A 14,102-nucleotide genomic window follows, 5' to 3' on the forward strand; every position below is an offset into this window, starting at 1 on the left:
CAGCACCACCACCACGAGAGATGACATCTTTCAACAATACATGCAAGAAAACGACGACCCACAATGATCTGTTCTATCCCTGTGGTTGGGGAAAAAGAACGCATCCATTGTACCCCACTGCTTACCACAAGAAATGACCAGCTAAAAGGGGTGTTCCCATGAGTTCTCAATTTATGGCATGGGGGGATGGGAAAGAGGGTGTGCTGAAAGCCTGCGATCTAATATCTTGGAGGCTGAAAAGACGTGCAGTGAGAATTATTTCCAAGATTAAAGTCACGTCAGTAGAGAAGAAACCTGGAAATATTTTGTGTTATATCAGGAATACAAAACTGGAAGAGCCGGATCATTTCAAGTAGAATGTGTATTGCCTAACGATGGAAGTATAGTAGGTGTAATTGAATTAAGGCGCAGAAAGCTAATGTAGTGAGCTCATAGTTGCGATCAATGGTGATCTGTAAGAAAGTTCACGGACGAAACAATCTTTACATTGTTCTGTCTTCAGACCAACCTTGCTGTACGAGAGTGAAAGCTGGGTCGACTCAGGATACTTAATTCTTAAGTTAAAAGCAGCAGGCATGGAAGCAGTCAGAATGATAGGTACAAACCGGAGGGAAGAATGACGCAGATTACTCGGAATAAGGAGATAAAGGATAAGTTAAAAATTAACTCTGATTCAGATTGTTCACTTAAACTTGCTTCGGTGGTGGGATCATGCGAGGTGAATGGACTACTGTAAGTAATATTGGAGGGTAATGGACTCGGCCATGGATACTGAGAGAAGCAGAGGAAGACCAATGTGACGATCATTAGATCGGGTTTTTAATTATTTAAATTTTAAAATTAAGAGGTGTGGAACTAAACAAGGTCACATCTAGTTGCAAATAGAGGATTATGGAGGCACCTATTTAATTTACGGAGGCCTGCAGACTGAACCCTAGAAGGCATAACAGTCTGAAATGAAAATATATGTATGTATGTATGTATGTATGTATGTATGTATGTATGTATGTATGTATGTATGTATATATGTATGTATGTATGTATTTATGTATGTATATATGTATGGCATTGCTTGACTTACTTTGCCAGCTCCTTCGCTTTCATCTCGCTTAACCGACTTTCCTTGATCAAATTTTGCTCTTTTCTGACTCCGACTGTATTTGGTTTAAGAGGCCTGGAGGATGTCCTACTTTAATAGTATTCGTGACCCTTCCTCCGGAGGGTGGGAGCTGTAGAATACATCCACGATATCCCCTTACTTTACGCTCATTTTCCAAAGGATTGGATCTCTGCCATTTTCATTTCTGGTTAGTGTTGCATATAAAGCTCGTGGTCCTATGGCTATCCTTACACTATGGATAGTCTCGTGAAACTAAATACTCACTCTTCATTAAGGTTGAGGTTGGGGTGGTAGTAATGTGGTAGGAGGATGTAGCTGATAACTCTGATGCATTCCCCCTTAATCAAGGGTTGTTTCATGATCTAAATATTATCAGTCAATATTAGTTTGATTTTAATTTGTAATATTCTCAAACCGTTTGTAAAGAAATAAGCGTCCTCCATTCTTATTGATTTGTTTCTCGATATCTTCTTCCGTCCATGCGCACTGCTAGCGCTTCGCGCTGAGATGCAAGAACTTGCCCACCTGATCAATGACCTGACTTGTAACAGAGTATTGCGTGATCCCCAATACGCTTTATGACATCTTCTAACAAGCAAAGTTCAAGGCCAATACACGATACTGATAAACTAGGGAGCGAAAGTTCATTTATTAAATCAGGTAGAAAGAAGATAGTCCGCCTCTGTGGTGTGGTGGTTAGTGTGATTAGCTGTCACCCCCCGGAGGCCCGGGTTCGATTCCCGGCTCTGCCACGAAATTTGAAAAGTGGTACGAAGGCTGGAACGGGCTACACTCAGCCTCGGGAGGTCAACTGAGTAGAAGTGGATTCGATTCCCACCTCAGTCATCCTGGAAGTGGTTTTCCGTGGTTTCCCACTTCTCCTCCAGGCAAATGCCGGAATGGCACCTAACTTAAGGCCACGGACGCTTCCTTCCCTCTTCATTGTCTACCCATTCCGCAAGGCCCTTGTTAAGCATGGCAGGTGCTGGCCATCCTCCCCAGTTGTATCCCCGACCCAGAGTCTGAAGCTCCAGGACACTGGTCTTGAGGCGGTAGAGGTGGGGTCCCTCGCTGAGTCCGAGGAAAAAACAGACCCTGGAGGGTAAACAGATTAAGAAGAAGATGAAGAAAGAAAGAAAGAAGATAAAGACATTTAAAATATGTATTATAGGCAGTGAGGCAAGATTAGTTTACTTGTAAGACACAATATTCAATGGGTCCACGGTCACAGAATATGCATTTTCACCACTGAGAAACTTTCGTGCACTTTTTATTTTTCTATGTCTGGATTGGTAAATATCACTTCATTGCGCTCCCTATCTTGCCTTAAACTGTCTGGATCATTTACGAATACTGCCTCTTTTCCAACCTTCAAAGATTTAACCAAAACTGGTATTAATTCCAGGCAGCTGTGCATAACGGGCAGCGATGACTTGAATTTCTACTTCACTGAAATGTATTTTGGATTCATAAATAAAAACAGGATCATCTTCAGAACATGAATTGATTAATTCGCCCACCACCTTCAAGTTCGTTGCGTAACACAAAACAGCAGTAATCTAAGTTCTCCGTCTCTTTAGGATTGGTTGTGGAGGTAGGGCGAGCTCTTTGAATTTCTGGACACAGGATGAAGTTTTTAGCAAATTCTTCCAGGAACTGGAAAACAAACGATGGACACTGGGAAAGAAACTTTTTCCAAACTCGGGAGACATCAATGTGACTCATTACAACACGAGTGTGCACACCTCCTCAGCAACACCAAAATAACCATGTGCAATACAATTTACATGATTTGTTGCTGGAAAAAGTTTTCTAAGCAACTTTCTTGATGCATAGTGTCCCGCCTGCGAGGAATAGCAGAATGTCATAAAACTGAATTGCCTTCTGCCGCAGCCTATTCAAGGCTGCCTATTTAAATATACCATACTTCGTTACTTTTGTTGGATATACTCGTATATCATAGCCAACCTAAAACATTGCTACCTGATCCTGTAATGCCTTAGTACAACTGAAGAGTGTCTGTCCAAAAGGTGTTATTTTCACTTTAAAAGTCAGTATTTCGTCCACATGCATTACAGTAGTTGTCCGGCTCCATGACTAAATGGTTAGCGTGCTGGCCTTTGGTCACAGGGGTCCCGGGTTCGATTCCCGACAGGGTCAGGAATTTTAACAATCTTTGGTTAAATTCGCTGGTACGGGGGCTGGGTGTATGTGTCGTCTTCATCATCATTTCATCCTCATCACGTCACGCAGGTCGCCTACGGGTGTAAAATTGAAAGATCTGCACCTGACGAGCCGAACATGTCCTCGGACACTCCCGGCATTAAAAGCTATACGCCATCTCACTTTTACAGTAATTGAATATTATCGAATGTTACGAGCAATCCAGACCAGAAAGGTATAATTCCTTAAAAGTTGTACCATACCCGATCATACGAACTTTCCATGTGTCTTTTATTATACGTTTCTTGCGTTTTTCCACAACTTACTTTTGATGGAAATAACGCCTTTTGAGCAGACATTCCTCAACTATGCCATTGAATTCATGCTCGAGAATATACATGAAATCAATATCGTAAACTATAATGATGTTTAAAGCGATCACAGCTGCGAATAGCACACTACCTTACGTTCGGAAAGGAAGCGCTTATTAGTATTACGAACAGATTCCGTAGGTGCTATTCAGACGCCGTGCATCTCCGTAGCAAAGGTGGTCAAATCACGTATCGTTACTGTTGAGGAGTCAAGCTGCCAGGAAACAGGTTCAGTTCTCAGGACAGTTCACTTTTATTTTCGATTGATGCCGTTTACTATGGATGTGATATGTCACATACCCATTTGTTTCAATGAGTGAATTTTTATTGGTCCTGAAAAGGATAGTTTTTATCGGATGTTACGTAGCCAGGTTGGAATACGACATGATGGTCTGTAGGTAGGAAGCAGGGTACCCTGAATATTCAGTGCAGCAATTGCTTGAAATATTGAACACCTTGGTTTATATAGATTTCAGCACGACGTTGTAAAGACATTCTTGCTCGTTGTAACATGTGAGGTATAAGAGCTTGGCATGTCGCGGTGATAACATATCGAAGGTGACCAGCATTTTAAGGCTCCTGTACCTACACTACCTGCTTTAAGCAATCCCCGCAGGAAGAGTGGCGTCAGATCGGGTGATCTGGCTGGCCAGGAAACGGGTCCTCCCCTTCCTATCTATTTATTAGGATAAGAAGCATGAAGATGCTTCTATACGACTACTGATATTTAAAGGGGCCCTGTCCTGTTTAAGCCACTGTCGGAGCGCTGAAGATGATTTTCCGTGGTTTCCCAATTTCACACCAGAAAAATACTGGGGCTGAACCTTAATTAAGGCCACGGCCGTTCCATGCCCACTCATAGTCTTCTCCAACCCTATCGTCGCCAAAATACCTGTCTGAATCAGTGTGATGTTAAAACACTTACAACCGGGCGAGCTGGCCGTGCGCGTAGAGGCGCGCGGCTGTGAGCTTGCATCCGGGAGATAGTAGGTTCGAATCCCACTATCGGCAGCCCTGAAAATGGTTTTCCGTGGTTTCCCATTTTCACACCAGGCAAATGCTGGGGCTGTACCTTAATTAAGGCCACGGCCGCTTCCTTCCAACTCCTAGGCCTTTCCTATCCCATCGTCGCCATAAGACCTATCTGTGTCGGTGCGACGTAAAGCCCCTAGCAAAAATAAACACTTACAGAACAAAGACAAATAAAATAACTATAGCCGCACCGGAAGTAAAGGAAATCTTATGGCCTACAACGTCCTAAGCCTCTAAAACTTATCTACAATAACGTTATACTGATTGACTGTTGTTGTTGGTTGAGGTGTGCTCTGTCCCTTTGGTTGCTACTCATTTCTACTAGTTTGCACTACTGCCGCAAAAATCCAACCCGGCAGCGACGGGTTCACGACAGCTAGTGGAAAATAACTGAGAAATTGCTACATTATGGGATTTCTTCAGAAGTTAGAGAACACCCTTGACCATCCCCGATGATCCGTTATCGTCATTGTAGATCACCAGGTCTTCGAAACATTTTTTTAAAAATCCGTGTGGCTATTGATAGCCTCGTGTAGCCTTGTAAGGCAGACCCTCCGACGAGGGTGACTGGCATCTGCAATTTATGTGGGAAATCGCACGTTAATGTAGTGAAGAATCGTATTGTGTGTGGTGTGTGCGAGTTGCAGGGAAGCTGGGAACGGCACATATAACCATTCACTGAGCCAAAGGAATTAACCACTTAAGGTTAAAATCTCTGACCCCGCCGGGAATCGAACCTGGGTCCCTCTGAACCGAAAAGCAGTACGTTGACCATTCAGCCAAGGAGCTGGATTTCGTAACAAACATTCATGTATTATTTTTCCTAAGAGTGGACTGTTCAGTGTATTTCTCTAAAAATGTTTTCAAATATTTGTTTTCCACTTACCATTAAAAATCCTGTCTCTAGATGAAACCTGTTAAAAAGTGACTGTTTATTTCCTAAAACCGATAATAAAGTCCTGGCGATGAACCCATTAAGAAACAATGTTAGGTTTATGGTCCACCCAATTAATACACATAAACCTAACATTGTTTCTTAATTTTAACTGTATCAATACGGATCTATATGATGAAGTTCGTAAATTGTATAATGAATCAATTGTCAAGGATATTGAACTCCACTTGATATGGCTATTCCATTAAGTCTAAATCACGAAGCCAGTACCGATTGTGTAATCTTTTGTATATGGATGACATAAGACTGTATGCAGCCAATCAGCAATAACTTGAACAACTGCTGAGAATCACTGAGGATATACATATAGACTTCGGGATTGACAAATGCCAAGTGGTTAGAATGGGCAAAGGTATATTATGTGAAGAAAATTCATTTGAGCTGAGAGATGGGCGATCAATCAAAGCAATGATTTCAAACGAGCCTTTCACGTACTTGGGTATCAAGGCAACATCGCACACAGAACATAAAGTAGTTAAGAATTAGTTGGTTGAGGAATTTATTAGACTGACCCAGTTAATCCTAAAATCAGGCCTGACCAGCAAAAATATGACTAAATCAATCAACTCCTATGCGATACCATTTCTTAGCTACTCCTTTGGAGTTATCAAGTGGAGAAAGACTGACATCGAAAATCTTGAAAAGAAACGGCACTTTCTGATGGTAAGGAACGAAAACACCACCCAAAGTCAGCAGTTGAGCGACTGACTCTGCCACGCCGTCTGAGTGGTCGTAGTATTGTGGACATGGAGCTCAGCTATCACGACAAGTAGTATCATTGAGGGAGTATTTTCATACATCAGCTGAAAACTCATGCCTACACCGAATGATATGTGAAGTGGATGATACAACTCCGTTACTTCTTAACCACCACGACCTAGAGCGAGAATTAAGAACTAACTGATTTGCGGAAGTTGGATGCATGGCTAGCAAAACCACTACATGGGAAGCATCCTTACTTAGTCAGACAAGAAAATGTCGATTTAGAAGCATCAAACTTTTGGCTGATGCAAGGAAAATGTTCCCCGAAAATGAAGGTTTTATGTTGGCTATACAAGACCAAGTCATTCCAACCAAGAAGCTATTTGTAAAACGTGGTGAGAGACCCAACAGTCATGAGGAACTCGCGCCGATATGGCTGCCAAACGAAAGAAACCACCCACCACGTTACTTCCTCATGCTCACACTTCCCAGGAAGGAAGTATAAGGAACGCCACGATTCAGTTGCCAAGATTTCGCACCAAGAACTTGCTATTAAATACATACTGGTTGATGAAAAACTTCCCTATTTTAAGTAGAGTCCTCAAACTGTACTCGAAAACGACGAGATTAAATGTACTGGGACCGAACAATTGTCACGTATAAGACGAATATCCACAACAGACCGGATGTAGTGGTGTTAGGGAAGGAGAAAACTTGCCGTTCTGATCGACATAACTGTCCCGAGCACCGGGAACCTGCATGAAAAGTATACCGAGAAAATCAACAAGTATACACCATTAGCAGAACATATTCAAAGACTATGGCACTGTGAAGAGGTGTTAATTGTACCAATCATCCTTTTGAGTACAGCTGCTATACCTAAAACTCTGGTGGAAGGACTGAAGAAGTTGGATGTCAACACCAACATCTAAAAGACCATGCAGAAGACGATGGTCATTGCCCCGACTGGAAGGGTTCGGAAATTTATGGGTTCAAATTCTGCGTAAAAATGTAGTGTAAATTAAGGCTTATTTTGCTTTAATTTTCTAATATCTGTACAATTGCTTGAATATTATTAACACGAAAGTGTGCAAACTAAATAATAATAATAATTTATTTAACGCGCACAATGTGCAAAGAATTACTGTATAAAAGCATTAGTCTTCGTTGCAAAATTTCACCAGTGATTCTGATCGCTGTTTACAATTTAAAACATGGTACCTAGTACAGTGTGCTCCACATCTTAAACATACACAGTTCAAACCTGGTTCATGATAACGCTTTATATTACACAGTTTATAATGGAACCCATGAGCGGAGAACCTTGTCAGCAGGTGTCGCAGTTCATATCCACCTTGAACCCACTCGCGATTTAGCATGGCATCGGTAGAGTAGAAATCTTCCCAGATGTCAGCCTTCTTCGATCGTAGGTCTCGAAGCAGATGTAAATAGGGTGTTGTTGCTGGAAGTAACAACTGTAACCTTAGCTCTTCCACATAAAATCCCTCTCTGGATAGCTCATACACGAGCCGGGAAGGAGAATATTTGGAGAGGCACAGAGCCCGTTTCAAGTAGGTTGCCTTCAACTTCTCGATTTTATCTAACTGTTTCATACTCAAATGTTCCCAAATGTTTTCCAAGCCATATGTTGCTATAGGGCTGATTTTTAGATGAAAGAGTTTTATGGCCGTTTCTAAAGACAAGTTTCTCAGGTGCTTAATGTCAGATATTGCTTTCATAGATGCATTTAGACGGTCTATGAGATGGAGGGTGAAAACATTACCTTGGGTTTGAAAAATTACACCCAAGTATTTAAAATGCTTTACGGACTTAAGTTCTTGGTCTTCATAATAGAAGATTCCATGAGGTCCCCCTCTTCTAAACGTCATGGACACTGTTTTTTCTACATTCAGTTTGAGCTCATTTTTCTTTATCCAGCCTACTATTTGGTTGAATGATTCCTGGAGTTCCTTCTCTGACGTTGATGTTAAGACCATATCATCAGCGTACATTAATAGTTTGACGCTTTCCTGGTTTACCAAATCTACTATGTCTGCTGTCGCAATGATGAATAATAATGGACTTAACGGGTCTCCCTGTAATACCCCGGTTGTTTGATCCAAAATAATAGATTTGGTAATGCCATCATCTACTTCTATTGAATTGTTGAGCAGTAAGTTCCTAATCAGCGGTATAAGGTAGTTCGTACTACCAATAAAACTCTCCAATTTTTCTAACAGTATGGTTCTGCTTATGGTGTCGAAAGCTTTCGAATAATCTATAAAGATGGCATGCAATTTACCCCCTGGTTTCTTTAAGGCTTCTTCTATGTCATTCTGGAGACAGCGGATAGCTAAAGTCGTTGATTTTCCTTTTCTAAATCCGAATTGCGACTCCGGTAGGTTATTTTCCACCAGTTTAATGAGACGTTTACCCACTAATGAAGTTAAAGTCTTTAGTAGAGTACACTCTAGCGCTATTCCTCTATATGAGTTGGGATCTGTGGTATCACCTTTGCCTTTATATAGCATTTTAATAGTAGATTTTCTCCAGTTGTCTGGTATCCTACCTTGCCGCAAGCATTCATTCATTAGGCGAGTGATGGATTCACCCAATTTTGGGAGAGCAGCTTTAAGATGTTCATTAAAAATGTGATCTGGGCCACATGCCTTGTTATCTTTAGATGCTGTAATAGTTGATACAACCTCATTAATTGAAAATTCGTCAATTTCAGGGATTATTTGAAAAACTGGCATGAAATAATTAGTAGGTCGTGTGTCTCTCTCTTGAAGCACTGCACTCAAGTGCTTTTCCCAAACTTCCATGGGTAAGTTCCTGGAGAACTTCGGTTGTCTAGAAAATAATCGTCATCGTCTTCGTCGTCATCACCATCATCATGATCATCACAAGTCGTTTCACTGATTTCGGACCATCATGGCACTATTAACTACGCTTCACTTTCCTGGACGGTTTTCAGCACTTCCTGAGGTATGCTGAAGAGGTAAACCAGTGATCTTAACGTGGTCAATCCATCTGCACGTTGCTCTTGTTCGTCTATGATACATTGTTTAAGACTTTCTCCAGCTCTTCTCGTCATGTGCCCAAAGAACTGTAGGATATTTTGATTGACACGCGGAGAGAGACGTTTTGAGATGTTAAGTTGCTCGATGATAGGGTACTTGGTTCTATTTTCCAGTCCCCAGTACACACTGCATTCTGTGACAACACCTTATTCCGAACATATCGATGATCTGTTCGTCTCTGGCCTTTAGAGATGACGTTTCACAACCGCATAGGAAGACCCAGAAAACAAAGTTCAACAAGTTGGATCTATTTGTTGTAAATACTGTGTTCTTCCAGATCTTGGTTAGTTTCTTCATGGCAAATCGCTCTTAGTTGACTATTCTTCTTATTTCTGCTTCGCAACTTTCCGTGTCATAAATAGTTGATTCAAGGCAGATATATTCATGTAAACTACACCTCCTATTCCCTTCATCTACCGTTGAGTTGGATCCGTGCTCCTCGGTCGTTTATCATTACAGTGAACGTAGTAAGGTTAATAATAATAATAATAATAATAATAATAATAATAATAATAATAATAATAATAATAATAATAATAATAATAAAGAATAAATAAGAATAAAGAAATGAACAATGATGGACTGCGAAGTGGTGTGATATTGGGTTACAAGAACACGAACCTTTCAATTGATTGCCTAGCCTTTGCAGATGCTCTAGCAATTTTCTTTTATTCTTTAGACATGGCTACAAAGCAAATTAATCACCTCAAGATACAGGTGGAAAAAGCAGGCCTCCAGTTCTCTTTGGAGAAAACTCAATTCATAACTAACATCAAGTCAGCACCAAGAGAGCTAAAAGTATACCAGGGGGCAATCAAACGGACAGATAAGTTTAAATATCTTGGCGAGCGGATAGAACCAAACATCTCTGAAAATTAAAGAAAAAAAATGTCCAGAAGATCTCTGATGTCATTCGGAGAAGGAGAATTGCATTTTATAGCCACTTGCCAAGAATGAAACCCACACGATTATCGAACCCGATCTTTACCTACACCTTTAAAGATAAGAAGACCCAGCCAAGTTGGTTCAAGGAGGTGGAAAGGGACCTACAGGAAATAGGGATCACTCATGAAGATATACAAGAAGGCAACCCACTCAGGAAGAAACCAGGGTTTTCAAGAAAGAGCAAAGTTGAAAACGGAAAAGGCGTGGGCGGAGGAAAGAAAAGAGCAACACTAGGAACGAATGAAGGAGCACTGGGCAAAGATCAAAGCCCAAAGAAGACAGCTGAAATAACGTGGTTCTTAATAGGCAATAAATAAATAAATAAATAAATAAATAAATAAATAAATAAATAAATAAATAAATAAATAAATAAATAAATAAATAAATAAAATCATCATCATCTTCTTCTTCTTCCTCTTCTTCTTCTTCTGATGATGATGATGATCATCATCAGTGCTACTACCACACCACCATCATTATCATCATTATCCCGCTGAACTACCTTCACATGTTGTTCTATAATATGAACGGGAAGGCAGAGATGATTTATGCAAAGGTTTGGTACTTATTTCCTACGTTGATAAGTTTTTGTAATCTTGATAAATCATTGTAGCTCCTGTCAGTGGTGCAGTATGCAGTGGATACGCAGAGAGGTTGCAATGTTTAGTGTCAAATTACAGGGGCGTGTGCTCGCTTGCAATCTACATTTAGTTTCACGTCATGAGAGCTCACAACATGGTCACTGTGTTCCATGGTCTCTGCTGGTTTCTTCTAACTTTAGGTACGTACCTAGTACGGGTAGAACTCGACATAGCTATTCAGTATTTTGACATGCAGTATCACAATATGTCCGCCTCTGTGGTGTAGTGGTTAGTGTGATTAGCTGCCACCCCCGGAGGCCCGAGTTCGATTCCCGGCTCTGCCACGAAATTTGAAAAGTGGTACGAGGGTTGGAACGGGGTCCACTCAGCCTCGGGAGGTCAACTGAGTAGAGGTGGGTTCGATTTCCACCTCAGCCATCCTGGAAGTGGTTTTCCGTGGTTTCCCGCTTCTCCTCCAGGCAAATGCCGGGATCGTACCTAACGTAAGGCCACGGCCACTTCCTTCCCTCTTCCTTTTCTATCCCTTCCAATCTTCCCATCCCCCACCAAGGCCTCTGTTCAGCATAGCAGGTGAGGCCGTCTGGGCGAGGTACCGGTAATCCTGCTCAGTTGTATCCACGACCCAATGTTTCACGCTCCAGGACACTGCCCTTGAGGCAGAGTGGGATCCCTCGCTGAGTCCGAGGGAAAAACCAACCCTGGAGGGTAAGCAGATTAAGAAAGAAAGAATCACAATATGAGCATATTGTGCCACATTTTCTCTCCTGCTCACTATTACTCATTCGTAATTTTTTAAAAGTGGGTATGTGTTCGTTTGTAATATGCCCCTCATAAGTAACGTTCGTAATGTATTACATACATGCCCTTCGTCTGGCAACTAAACTCTCCCTCTGTGTGCCGGGCTGAGTGGTTTAGGCTAGTATAATTTGAAAATGCTAAAATTGGACGGCCTGTGTCAGTAAATTTACTGATACAAAAGTATGGCTGTATGGCTAGATGGTTAGCGCGCTCGTCCTTTGTCGCAGGGGTCCCGGGTTCGATTCCCGGCAGGGTTGAAAATTTTAACCATCATTGGTTGATTTATCTTGCACGGGGGCTGGGTGTATATGTCTTCTTCATCATCATTTCATCCCTTATCACGACACGCAGATCGCCTACGGGCGTCAAATCAAAAGACGTGCACCTGGCGAGCCGAACATGACCTCGGACACACCCGGCACTAAAAGAGAACTTCATGTGAAAAAATCTGGGGAAATTTGACATCTCCGAAAACCGTTAAAGTAGTTACAGGGGCGTAAAATAATAATAATAATAATAATAATAATAATAATAATAATAATAATAATAATAATAATAATAATAATAATAATGTCCGCCACTGTGGTGTAGTGGTTAGTGTGATTAGCTGCCACCCCCGTAGGCCCGGGTTCGATTCTCGGCTCTGCCATGACATTTGAAAAGTGGTACGAGCGCTGGAACGGATCTACTCAGCCTCGGGAGGTCAACTGAGTAGAGGTGGGTTCGATTCTCACCTCAGCCATCCTGGAAGTGGTTTTCCGTGGTTTCCCACTTCCCCTCCTGGCAAATGCGAGGATGGTACCAAACTTAAGGCCAAGGCCGCTTCCTTCCCTCTTCCTTGTCTATCCCTTCCAATCTTCCCATCCCCCACCAAGGCCCCTGTTCAGCATAGCAGGTGAGGCCGCCTGGGCGAGGTATTGGTCATCATCCCCAGTTGTATCCCCTGACCCAGAGTCTGAAGCTCCAGGACACTGCCCTTGAGGTGGTAGAGGTGGGATCCCTCGCTGAGTCCGAGGGAAAAACCGACCCTGGAGGGTAAACAGATTACGAACGAACGAACGAACGAATAATAATAATAATAATAATAATAATAATAATAATAATAATAATAATAATAATAATAATAATAATAATAATAATAATAATAATAATAATATAATTATACATTATTAATTATTATTATTATTATTATTATTATTATTATTATTATTAATTTGTTCGGCTCTCTGGCTAAATGGTAGAGTTCGGGTTCGATTCCTGGCCGGGTCGGGATTTTTAAAGTTAATTGGTTAATTTCCATGGTTCGGGGGCAGGGTTTTTATATATGTAGAGCCTTATCCGCACGGATGCGCAGGTCGCTTATAGATTGTCAACTGAAAAGACCTGCACTAGGCCTCTCCGGAGGCCACATGCTATTATTATTATTATTATTATTATCATTATTATTATTATTATTATTTATATAACAGGCTTTTGTAAACTTTTCCCCTTTTAGTGAGAGCATAATATGCACCCACGGTATCCCCTGCCTATCTTTGAAGGCAGCTAAAAATGTAACTCTTGGACTCTCAAGAATCGAACCTCTTGTTTTCTCTCTTCTGGTTGGTGTTCAGAGGGAGTGGTTGCCCGGTTGTACTTCTCCTTACAACAATAATCACCACCACCGTCTCAAATACGGATCGTGGTTACAACCATGAGACACCCAGCTAGGTCTAGCATTGCTCGTGCCAGGTTCCTCAATTTCACCTTTCCTATCCGGCCTCCCTTCAAGAACTTCCATTTTCGACGGTATTTGGTTTATAGAGTTGATAGGGATTATATCATCTACCCAACCTTCATAACCCTTCCCTTTCTTCAACCGATACCTTCAGTCTTCAGAGCGTGAGAATTCCTTCTCCTGTTCTGATTAGAGTTGGGAGAGGATGGTATATAGTTGTACGATTACAATAAACATCACTATCACACCGGCTTTCACTCAGTACGACGTTCGAGAAACATATCAACTCTTTTCTTTCACATTATTCCAAGAAAATATGTTTATAATTTTGTGAATATTCTAATAATTAATGAACCAACTGTAGCCAGTAACATTTAAGACAAAATATTTCAGAAAAATAACTAAAATGGAATCATTTGTTTCATTTTAACAGGATAATATTATTAGTAACATAATTCATTTGCTTCTTTTCTAGTCGTTCACAGTCACACTAACACATACTGGTTTTCTGTGACTCTGGAATATAAATGGGTAGGACTAAGGTGGCCTCAATTCAGGTTCAGCCTCAGCATCTTACTTCTGCGGATTGTTCGAACTCACCATCTCTCAATACA

At 41.3% G+C, this 14,102-nt stretch overlaps 1 protein-coding gene across 2 annotated transcripts in view; it reads left to right on the forward strand.

Moving 5' to 3' along the window:
- Positions 1 to 11,101: 11,101 nt before the first annotated feature.
- LOC136874832 (acetylcholine receptor subunit alpha-L1) overlaps positions 11,102 to 14,102 on the forward strand; it is a 103,431-nt gene continuing 100,430 nt past the window's right edge. For both annotated transcript variants that reach the window (XM_067148511.2, XM_067148512.2), the window contains exon 1: positions 11,102 to 11,152. In XM_067148511.2, the coding sequence (XP_067004612.2) occupies positions 11,107 to 11,152 (46 nt within the window). In that variant the 5' untranslated portion in view covers positions 11,102 to 11,106. The remainder of the gene's footprint in view (positions 11,153 to 14,102) is intronic.

This window comes from Anabrus simplex, chromosome 5 (assembly GCF_040414725.1).
Source record: "Anabrus simplex isolate iqAnaSimp1 chromosome 5, ASM4041472v1, whole genome shotgun sequence".
NCBI lineage: Eukaryota > Metazoa > Arthropoda > Insecta > Orthoptera > Tettigoniidae > Anabrus > Anabrus simplex.